Source organism: Calidris pugnax, unplaced genomic scaffold (genome assembly GCF_001431845.1).
Source record: "Calidris pugnax isolate Ruff unplaced genomic scaffold, ASM143184v1 scaffold18, whole genome shotgun sequence".
Classification (NCBI taxonomy): Eukaryota; Metazoa; Chordata; class Aves; order Charadriiformes; family Scolopacidae; genus Calidris; species Calidris pugnax.
This window is the reverse complement of record NW_015090812.1, coordinates 17032491-17043750: the sequence shown is the minus strand read 5'-3', so window position 1 is coordinate 17043750 and position 11260 is coordinate 17032491. Positions and strand designations below refer to the sequence as shown.

At 45.1% G+C, this 11260-nt stretch overlaps 1 protein-coding gene across 1 annotated transcript; it reads right to left on the bottom strand.

Annotated features, from left to right (window-relative positions):
* Nucleotides 1-354: 354 nt before the first annotated feature.
* Nucleotides 355-8939, bottom strand: RPL5 (ribosomal protein L5). Its single transcript, XM_014939177.1, has 8 exons — nucleotides 8799-8939; nucleotides 7915-7984; nucleotides 6653-6768; nucleotides 5005-5139; nucleotides 4227-4429; nucleotides 3112-3289; nucleotides 1160-1248; nucleotides 355-519 (listed from the first exon to the last, which is right to left on the bottom strand). The coding sequence occupies exons 1-8, from the start codon at nucleotides 8799-8801 to the stop codon at nucleotides 420-422; spliced, it is 894 nt and encodes a 297-aa protein (XP_014794663.1). The 5' UTR covers nucleotides 8802-8939; the 3' UTR covers nucleotides 355-419.
* Nucleotides 8940-11260: the final 2321 nt, after the last annotated feature.

Below are 11260 nucleotides of genomic sequence, written 5' to 3'. Positions count from 1 at the left end.
TTCTTAAGCTACATACACATTCCCCCATAACATTAAGTATGCTGAAAGAAAAATTCTGAAGGATGCGTAAAGCCCTCTTTAAAAATTTAAAATCTTTTTGTAGTTAGAAGCAGCAAGTTTTTATATCTAGTTTTTGATACTAATCATGCCAAAAATTAATCAAATTGATCTCCCCTTCTTGGAGGAATAATTCTAATGCAGCAGCCTTAGTTTTGAAGTCTTCTCCCCTGTGAAGGAGTTCAGTTCATACAGTACTTTGAAGGGGGAAAAAAACCCTTAAGGCTACAGAATAGCTGGATCTTAAAAAAAAATATTCTGCATCTTTAGAAGACATTATTAAGCCAGTCTTACACAGTTGCTTACTCAATAAATTTATTGCCACTTTTTCCAAAGCTTCATAGAAAACTGTGGAAGTTGTCTTAACTGTCAGCTGCACGCTCCTGGGCCCTGAGAAAGCTCGCCTTCTTCTGAGCAACACGATCTTTCTTCTGGGCGAGGGACATCTTGGGACAGTTCCATCTGCAACATAAGCACAGTGTGTGATGTATCAAAGGCAGAAATAAGCGAGGTGGTCAAGAAAGCTGCAGTGCATGAGAACTATGATGAAGAGTGCTATGCTAGAATGTATTCTCACTTCTACAACACACTTTATTTCCTCATCATGATTTCAGGCTGTAATTAGGGCACCACAAAAAGGCATGGTTAGACTGCAGTAGTTTAATTCCTCAACAGGTAAGCTCAGTACTCCTTTGTGACTGGAGTATAGACAGCGCCAAGCCCACTGCAATAGCTGTGCCTTGATTTCTTTTTTCCCAGACCCCTGAAAAATCCAAAACTACCCTCTCCTGAAGAGAAGCAGCTTTCCCACTGAAAACACTACGACCTGAACATACACACTTAAGAGTTCCAGCTATTCAGGCCACAAGTATGCTCCACTTCTAAATTTATTTTTTTTAAATGTAGTTGAGGGCTTTAAGTTTTAGGACTCCTGATGTTAACTCCTGACAAAGTTATGCAGAAATCCTTGCATCTTTATCTGATCTAGAGCACATACAAGTTTTGACACAACTGCAAAACGAACCACATTACTTGTTTAAAAGTAACTCAAGTATCTTTAACAGGTAAGTCACACTCGTGTTAAAGAAGATGGGAGTTTTACCTCTTTTTCTTGACTTCTCTCTTGGGTTTCTTTTCATGGACTGGATTATCCCGTATAGCAGCATGAGCTTTTTTATACATTTCTTCCATCTTAAAAAAAAATAAATATATATATAAAATGTTACATTCTCCATAGTGGTCCAGTTGTAGGATCATATCAAAAATCCAAGATACCCTTATCCAAACAGGGACTAAACAGGTTTCATCACAATACAGTTTGCAATTTTGTGTGGTTGCCTATAAAATACTTCCTTCACACAGAAGATCACTGCCACAGCATGCTGAAATTCCTACTATCACTGTAATATAATTTAAGTATCCAAACCCACAACTTAGGCAAAAAAAGAAGGAAGTAATTTTATCCTTACTTTACAGTTAGGGAACCAAGGCCATAGAGTAACTACAGACTACTTAAAAGTCTCATAAATCCAGGCTAGCATCTTGCAGCTGAAATACTTTTTCCTCTGAAGCCTCTCAGTACCATAGCTTTCCTACATTTAAGTTAAAATCTACTTCTGCCTAGAATAAAATACTTCACATTTACTTATTAAACCAAAATTACTCCCCACAAACTCTGTCATCAGAGCTATAATCTTACCACTTTCCAGACCCTACTGTAGTAAACGTTACAGAGCTGCTTAGTAAGAGGAAAAGAGTAGAAGCTGCTGTGAAAGCAGCTACAGACCACCAAGTCTTGCAAGAATCACGACAGGCCCAGCAGCATCACCCCCAGGGATGCAAGAACAGAAATACATTAACAGAGGCTACACCCAAACAGCAGTTTCTGACTGCTCATACAGCATCATTGCACTTGAGCAATTATTCTTTTAAGATGTAAGACAGGAAAACAAAAGCCATCTGTTCAGTTACACAGATGATTAGCAGAAGGTACCAGAGGATTCCCATCTCTCTGCTGCTCTGTTCCAAAGACAGCTATGGCTCCATAATGGCACCAATTTTAAGAATACCTTTGCTGGTGGTTAATTAAGACGAACAGACCCCAGTTGTGAAAAATTTTCTAGATGTACATCAATAGCTAGATGTTCCTTATAAGTCCTAGACCCATTTTATTGCAATACAAGCTATAAATACTGTTCAGTATAATAGATGAAGTTGGCATTTACAGTTCAGTATTACTTTAATAAAGACTAAGTTACAAAAAATCAGCAGTTACCAATGTTTAAAAAAAAAAAAAACAACCCCAAAGCAATAAAGGGATAAAGAATGAAATTAAGTTTTCCACAGCCTAAGAAGGGGACATGGGAACATTTGTTTCAATCTTCAGGACCACTAATTGGGGAAACCAGGCAAGAACATTACAGGCAGCAAGACAAGCCATCTGAAAGGGGTTTAATGCTTGAAAGAAGTTAAAGAAGCACCTTGGTAATCGTACATATCTTCTAGTGTTTTGTACAAAATATTCTAAAATTTAAAGTAGTACTAAAATAAGATGTATTACACACTCCACAGTTTCATGAGCTGCTCACTTCTACAATAGAGCTAGCTTGGACTATTCTATATATACACCTAGAACTACCTATAGGGTCACACAAATTGTAAGGCAGATCTCACCTAGAGCACATCCTCACAGTTACAACCACGAACACCTACAGAAATTACAAGCTGTGGTGCAGGACTAGAAATGAGTGAGTAGCATGTATAGAGACTTCAAATTAATTTCCGTAATTGGAAAAAAAAAAAGTGGTCTATCTTAGAATACACTCCTGTAAGCTTGTATTTACAGGCAGAATGGTAAGCTTCACAGCAGGAAAAGGTCTCACTTCCACAAGATCTACAATACACTTAGTGAAGGAAAAAATATTTTCTTTGCATGGATAACATACAACATGAATCACATTATTTTATATATCCAACTTATTTGCATTACTAGAGAAAGCCCTAGCGAGACGTATCATCATCTCTATTAATGAATAAGAGCCAGATAAATCTCACCCCATCAGGTGTAACGTTGTTCTTTATGTATTGGGAGAACTGTTTTTTGTAAGCATCTTCGTCCTCCTCCATCAGGTAGCGCATATAATCTGCAACGTTTTGGCCCATGATATGCTTGCGGTGAACCTCTGCATTGAATTCTTTACTTTCCGAGTCATAACCAGGGAAACGTTTGGTACTGTCAAACAGCAGGTACAGGCAGGTTAAGACATATTGCCAAATCCTCTAACTGAGAGCCTGGGTGCTACAAAGAAGTGACTGAGACATCAGATTCTCCTACAGGTAACTGAGGGATGGGACCCTCTAATTAAAAATGAAGATATACAGAAAATTAAGAAATAGAGATTGTGAGCTCATCTCAGCTGCCATCAGTCCCGTCTTGAAACAGTGCAGTACATCATATACACACCAAGGACCAACTACAGAGTGTTCAGTCACTGGGAGTATCATCACGTAGCAGCCAAGTCACAAAAAGCAGACAATTAGCCAAGAATGAACAGGACAGCATGGGAGAGGGTAGGAGAACATGCAACAGAGCTCCGACTTTTTTTTTCCCACTGCTGCTAGCAGAAAGAAGCAGTCACCTGTCATATCAGTGTTAGGTAACTGCCAAAAAATCTCACTTCATTCATTCATATCCCATGACAAGTACTGTCAAAACTTCCATGTGGAAATTTTAAGTTCAGGTGGACTGCTCAGACCTACTATTGTACTGACAGCTGTAGCCAACGTCAATGGTACGTACAGCTCTTCAGAGTGGAATTAATACATACGCACAATTTGCTAAAGACATAAAACAACAGAATACTAAAGGATATTTACAAAGTGCATTCCATCAGTTAATAATTTTAAGTGAAACTAAGAAAACGGCTCTTAGTTTCTAAAAATTTAATAGCAACTCTTGATAGTTGCAAGATTCCCAACAGCACTATCAGAATTGCACTTGTGGTTTAAAAACCAACCAAAAAAACCCCCACGCCATGAACTAGGCTACATATTCATTACCAGCTTATAACAAAGTTACTTCAACATAAAGTGAGAGCGTAAGTAGACTGTCACATACAGAAGCATCTCAGGTTAATTCTAAAGGAATTCTTCCAAACAGCTGAGATTACCTATGAGGGATTGACAGACCACCGTCCACTGCACCCTTCAGAGCACCAAAGACTTTGTTTCCAGTAGTAGTTCTGGCAAGACCTGCGTCCAGATAGCATGTGAAAGCACCAGGCTTTCCATCCACGCTTTCCACGTTGTATTCATCACCAGTCACTTCAACTTGGCCTTCGTAGATCTTATCAAGACCAAATTTATTCAGAAGCTGTGGAGAGAGAAAAACAAAAAGAGGCACTTCTGAAATTCTTTCAATTTATTGACAAAATGAAGAGTCACCACCACCACCAAACACAAACTTTCAGTAGAGTCTTAATGTTTTAACAAATTTCCTTACAAAAATTATGCACCTCATGCTAATCGCAAAGCTTTTAACAACCACCACGGTAAGCACATCTGTTAAGTTTCAACAGGTACACCACTGAAGACAAGGTTGTATGGAAAACTGGTGGATGCTGTTTACATGTTCTCAAACTCTTTAAGGTCCATTTCTTACTTTTTTTTTTTTTTATCCTGACTCCCTCCCTCCACCAAACTTAAGTGCTGAGACTTAAAAGTGGGCTGCTGGAGTTGAAACCGCACGCTGTCATACTTCTCACTGTGATTTGACGGTCACAAGAGGCCATCAAATCTATATGGTAAAGAGCAAAAGTTAATATTTAGAGAAGCCCATGGAGTCAGGCATCTATACTAACATGCCACTTAAGAAAGCAGGCTTTCCCTTTTGTAAGAAAACCAGAAAAATCAGAGGAGCATCTTCCAGACAATCTGTGAGATACCTACCCTGCGTGCCAACAGCAGACCTGTGCAGTACGCAGCAGCGTAGTTAGTCAGGCCAACCTTCACGCCGTATTTTGGCAGCTCATGGGCATAAGCAGCGCAGACAATCATGTCGCCTTCAATTCTGGCGTAGGCAATCTGACAACAAGAGAATTGTTAGTGTTCTCACAATAATTCCGGGCTAGATTTCTTGCTTCTTTGACATCTACTTAAGCCGCTAGGAATTCTGTATCGAAACGTGCAGCCAACTGCCAACCTTTGCGTGCAAGATCAATGGGCTGCATTTTTGTTATTTTCTTTTAAAAGGTATAAATAATGAACTCCTCAAGTACAGAGGCAAAGAATTCAAATCTGTATCAGGCCAGAGAAAGCACAAGTCAGCAACAACTTCTATTTACCTCTCCACAAACATCAAGAGGCCAGGAAACTGCCTACACAAAAGCAACCTTTTGAAGAATAATTATAGATGTGGATGGACTTCGTCCCACTTCCTGCATGCAGCTGTCATGTAACACAGCATATAACCCACCTCAGAAAAATGCTAACCACCTGATACAGAGTTTTTGGCAACACTGTTACTCACCTTATGGAATGATTTCATTAATGGGTCTGAGATTTTCATAATCTCAGGGGTCTCCTCTGAGACAGCAGCAGTACTATCATCAGATACGTTTCTACTGTTCCTTTCACATACAGGACCTTCTCCTTTTGACTCCCACACCTCCTTTCTACATCCAAAAGCTGTCCCCTTTTTGCAGGATTTCTACATCCTGGAAGAGCACTGTCAGTCAGATTTAAGCACCTGCCACCACTGATTTTTCGTTTTGAGTTTCAAAGATAAAATAACCTCATCAAAGTCGTATCATTTCATCTGAAGTGACTGTAAGAACAGCACTCCACTCTTCTCAACAGATAATCTATCTATGAAGAAAGAAGTGACAGTTAAACTTTTCTAGCTTTTCTTTAGCTTAACAACATGTATTTATCATAGAACAAACATGCTGATGTTTTTAAATTTCAAAATTAGTCAAATATTCAGAAAATGAACCACAGTGAAGAACTGCATATGATGCAACACACAGCTGCATATGCAGTAAGTATGAAAAAATGGCTACTAATCTTGTTTGCCAGTCTCCTTAAACCTCACAGGAAAGCCACCCTAAGGCCTACCTGCTTCATGTCCTCCACATACCATCATAGGAAAGAAAACTCTCAAAAGACAAGACACCTTTAGATACAGCGCGTAAGTTAATGCAGGCTGGCAGGTCCTGCAGTCAACAAGTGGTGTCTTCAGTCAAGCAAAAAAGGCCCTCTTTTCAAAGCACTTTAAATACAGCAGAAAAGAAATAGAGAAATCTTCCCCATCCCTAAAACCTTCTACTTATCTCAGCATCATTAAAACAGCACAATCTTATTTCACAAATAACCTCGCTGAACAACATTGACAGCAGTAAAACTTATTTTGGAGCACAAATACAGTTTATTACTTAAGTTGCATCAACAGGAAGACTGTTCTCCTCTAAGAGACTATTTTAGCATAAAAACCGCCCAGATCAAGCCTAAAAAAGGCCCAGCTGCTTCAACCATCCCCATCTCTGTTTTGTTTTCTCTGGAAGGCTGAGCAGCAAGCAGCAACCACCACAGACCTTACCTGGCAAATGATGTCTCTGTTGGTGACACGCACAATCATCCTATACTTCGGGGTGTTGTACTTGTTTTTATCTTGAATCACCAGACGCTTGCGAGCATAGTAATCAGTTTTTCCCTCTGAAAAACAACAGTTATAGTGCGGAAAACACGTGTGGAAAGAAGTAGGAATACTCATCAATGACATTTAATTATATGTTACAGAGGAATTACCTCTCCTTCTCCTGAATTTCACTTGGTATCTCTTGAAGTACGCCTTATTCTTGACAACTTTCACAAACCCCTTGAATAAGAAGTACAACTGGCCGTTATTAACATAGAACCATGTAACCCAAGACCTTTCTAACTAAATTAAACCCGCTATGAATAAAACCGCGGTGAAATCAGGAATAACAGATTTGCTTATACATTTAGATTTTTTTAAAAAAAAAGGAAAACCAGACCGCACCCAAACCCCAGCATTTCCAGCCGTCCCACAGGAACTAACGCACAATTCTCCCCATAACTTCACATAGTTTCAGGACAAAACCTGAAACTCTTATTTTGTTCTATTTGTCTGTTTCCAACGCCTGTCCGCACGGACGTTTCCAGTCGCTCCCCCGCAGCCAGTCATTTTTCTGGCGAGTTCCGCTCCGGGGCCGGCCTCTCCCACAGCCCCCGCCGCCCGGCGCGGACACCGGCGTCCCCCCAGCACCCGCAGCCTTTCCGAGCCTCGGGGCGGCGGGCGGCCCGTCAGACACCCGCCCTCCCCGGCCCTCCAGCCGCCGCCGGGCACCGGGGGCCCTGTCACGCCCGGTACCGCCACCACGCGCCTGCGGCCCGGCCCCGGCCCAACCCGCCACCCTACCGGACCAGCAAGCCGCGGCCCGGGGCGGCAGCGGAGCCGTGCCGGGTCCCGCTGAGACACCCGCCGAGCCGCCGCGAACCGCCCTGCGGCGCGGCCCCGGCCCTAATGGCAGCCATTGCCACGCTGGAGCCGCCGCAGCCGGCCCCGGGCCAATCGGGCTCCATCCGGGCGGAAAGAGCGGCGCGGCGGGCGCGGAGCGACGGGGGAAGCCTCCCCCCACCGGGAGGATCCACGCACAATCATCCTATACTTCGGGGTGTTGTACTTGTTTTTATCTTGAATCACCAGACGCTTGCGAGCATAGTAATCAGTTTTTCCCTCTGAAAAACAACAGTTATAGTGCGGAAAACACGTGTGGAAAGAAGTAGGAATACTCATCAATGACATTTAATTATATGTTACAGGGAATTGAACCGTACCTCTCCTTCTCCTGAATTTCACTTGGTATCTCTTGAAGTACGCCTTATTCTTGACAACTTTCACAAACCCCTTGAATAAGAAGTACAACTGGCCGTTATTAACATAGAACCATGTAACCCAAGACCTTTCTAACTAAATTAAACCCGCTATGAATAAAACCGCGGTGAAATCAGGAATAACAGATTTGCTTATACATTTAGATTTTTTTAAAAAAAAAGGAAAACCAGACCGCACCCAAACCCCAGCATTTCCAGCCGTCCCACAGGAACTAACGCACAATTCTCCCCATAACTTCACATAGTTTCAGGACAAAACCTGAAACTCTTATTTTGTTCTATTTGTCTGTTTCCAACGCCTGTCCGCACGGACGTTTCCAGTCGCTCCCCCGCAGCCAGTCATTTTTCTGGCGAGTTCCGCTCCGGGGCCGGCCTCTCCCACAGCCCCCGCCGCCCGGCGCGGACACCGGCGTCCCCCCAGCACCCGCAGCCTTTCCGAGCCTCGGGGCGGCGGGCGGCCCGTCAGACACCCGCCCTCCCCGGCCCTCCAGCCGCCGCCGGGCACCGGGGGCCCTGTCACGCCCGGTACCGCCACCACGCGCCTGCGGCCCGGCCCCGGCCCAACCCGCCACCCTACCGGACCAGCAAGCCGCGGCCCGGGGCGGCAGCGGAGCCGTGCCGGGTCCCGCTGAGACACCCGCCGAGCCGCCGCGAACCGCCCTGCGGCGCGGCCCCGGCCCTAATGGCAGCCATTGCCACGCTGGAGCCGCCGCAGCCGGCCCCGGGCCAATCGGGCTCCATCCGGGCGGAAAGAGCGGCGCGGCGGGCGCGGAGCGACGGGGGAAGCCTCCCCCCACCGGGAGGATCCCGTGGGTGCCGGTACTGACCATCGTGCCAGGTACTGTCCGGTCTAGGCCTAGGCCGGGGCCCGCTCCGCACAACGACTGCGCTCGGCAGCAGGGGGGAAAAGGCCGCGCCCACTGCGCAGCCGCAGGTTCTCGCCCGGCAGGCGAGGCGCGGAGCCGCCGGCCAGACTGTCGCCGCCGCCCGCTCTGCTGCCCCCTGGCGGCTCGGGGGAGCGCCGCACGGCGCGGCCATCTGCCGCCCACGCGTCCCCCCTTCCACGTCTTCCTTCATTAACTGCCGAAGCAGTTATTAGCGGGGGATTTATCACAGCAAAGGGATTCTTACAGCGGAAAAAATCAATCGATTTGGTCTTAAAAATCACCAATTATGGAGGCGTTATAGGATTGTAGCTCCCTTCATTTTCTAGGGAAAGTTGTCACGGCTGATTGAGCAGCAAATCATTAAAGCATTAAGCAAACCAAAAGCCAGTCAAATGCTGTTCCGAACATAAATTATAGATGCTTGAGATCATTGACAGCTGATGAAACAAAGCAAGAATATATGCTGGCACATATATATGTGTGTATATATATATATGCACACATATACTGGGACAAGCAGGTCAAGTGGTACCAGATTTCTTGATGTTGTCAGAGGGAAGGGCAGAAGGCCACCACCTTTGGAGGCTCCTGACACATTTGTCTGCTTATCCTCATTTGCTTTACTTTAAAAAAACCCCACAAACCCACCATAGTAATTGTTATAAAGAGACTAATATTTTTAAAAGTTATTAATTTGATATAAATAACCACAAGAGAATGAAAGAAATCATAAATGTTTCCTACATCAGCCAGCATGGTTCCTACCAAGTAGGTACCTGCTAGCTTCTGAAACTATTTAACTATCTAAGCCTGAATTTTAGAAAGTTCAGAATTCTACATGCTTTTCAATTTTTACATAAAGCAACTTTAGGGGACCATGTTGTTTTAGCTACTCTTTAACATATAAATACATGCTTTCCAAGAAAGGTTTGCTGGTAACTGCTGGGCGATTGCTCACTTTGATGAGAAACACCTCACAATCAATCATATTATAAGCAAGGCTCCGTTAGTCTTGTTGTTAAACAAGAGGAAAAAAAAAATTGTTGTTCTGCTCTGCAAGAAGATTTTTTTGCTCCTAAAATAGCTCACCATCACAAATATCAGCCCGTTATCCCATCACACCCCCACATGCTTCCTCGCTTCTTGTCACCCTGCTAAGCAGGGAGGCTCCAGCTGAGCTTATTAGCCCCAGCCCGTCACTTACAAATTCAGGGCAAATCTCTCCTTTCTCCTCCAGTGACAATGTTTGTGAAAAGGGTGACTGCTATTCATAGAGGCACTGGAATTATTGAGGTAAAAGCTAAAGTTTTCAATGCTTTAATAGAGTACCTTTTACTGATAACTGTTACTGACAGGAAAAAAGTATATTTGCGTTTTTTTTTTTTTTCAGGCTTTTTCCTAGTTTCTCTTGTGTTCTGTGTGTTGTTTTTGGTTGGGTGTGTTCTGAAGAGCAAGGCATTGGGCAGGTCTTCTAGAGCAGTGTCTTGTGCTGGGGAGACACCTCTTGGACTGTGGAAACCCCTCCTGTGAGGGGAGCTCCTCTCCCAGTTTGTTTGTTTGGGGAGGACCCTGAGCCATGAGGCTGCTGGCTGGGACAGGGCCAACCTTTGGGGTCACTGGTACCAGCTGTGCTGTTTCTGCTGGCATTTACAATAGTTGATAGCCTTAGTGAAGCGGAAAAAAAAGGTTATGTTGGAGGCCTACCTATAATGTATTGCTGCTTGTTTTTTAGAAGTATATTATTTGTATGCCTGGCTGTAAAGCAGCATGTAGAGTAGCGTATGTGTCCTGCTAGCATTAGATTTATTATTTATTTATTTTAAATTAAGCTTTTATGGGAACCCTATGAGAACTTACGTATGGTTTTGTGGAGGGGTCTCTGTTCTGGGCTGTAGAAGCAACAACGGCAGATGGGCTCGGGACAGGATGGGGAGCTGCTGAGTCCGACGGTTCCTCGGCTGTGTCCGTGTGACCTCATCGGTGTCTGGCCAAGACGTGTCCAACAACTGCTGGTGGGGAAAGGCCCGTCCTGCTGTTTGGCACTCCTGGGGAGCGCCTTGCTATGGGCAACCCCCAACCTACAGGCGGCATTGGGGAAATCCATCGGCAGGCAAACAGCCCCCAAAGCCCCTGTTCTCGACGGAGCAGATCAACACATCCCCGCTTTATGCCGAGGCGGTACGGCGGCCCCTCCGCCTCTGGGGCCGGGTGGGGCCTTGCCTCATTCACGGCTGTGGGGTGGGTGACAGCATCGATGACACAAGGCGGGGGCCCCGCCAGGAGGGCGCGGGGAAGCGGCCCGGCGGGGCGGCTCCTTTCCAACCCCGACCCCGGGCCTCCCCCCGTGAGCCGGCCCTGTCCCCGGGTACCCGCCGCACGGCCGGGCCCGTTACCGGCGGCCG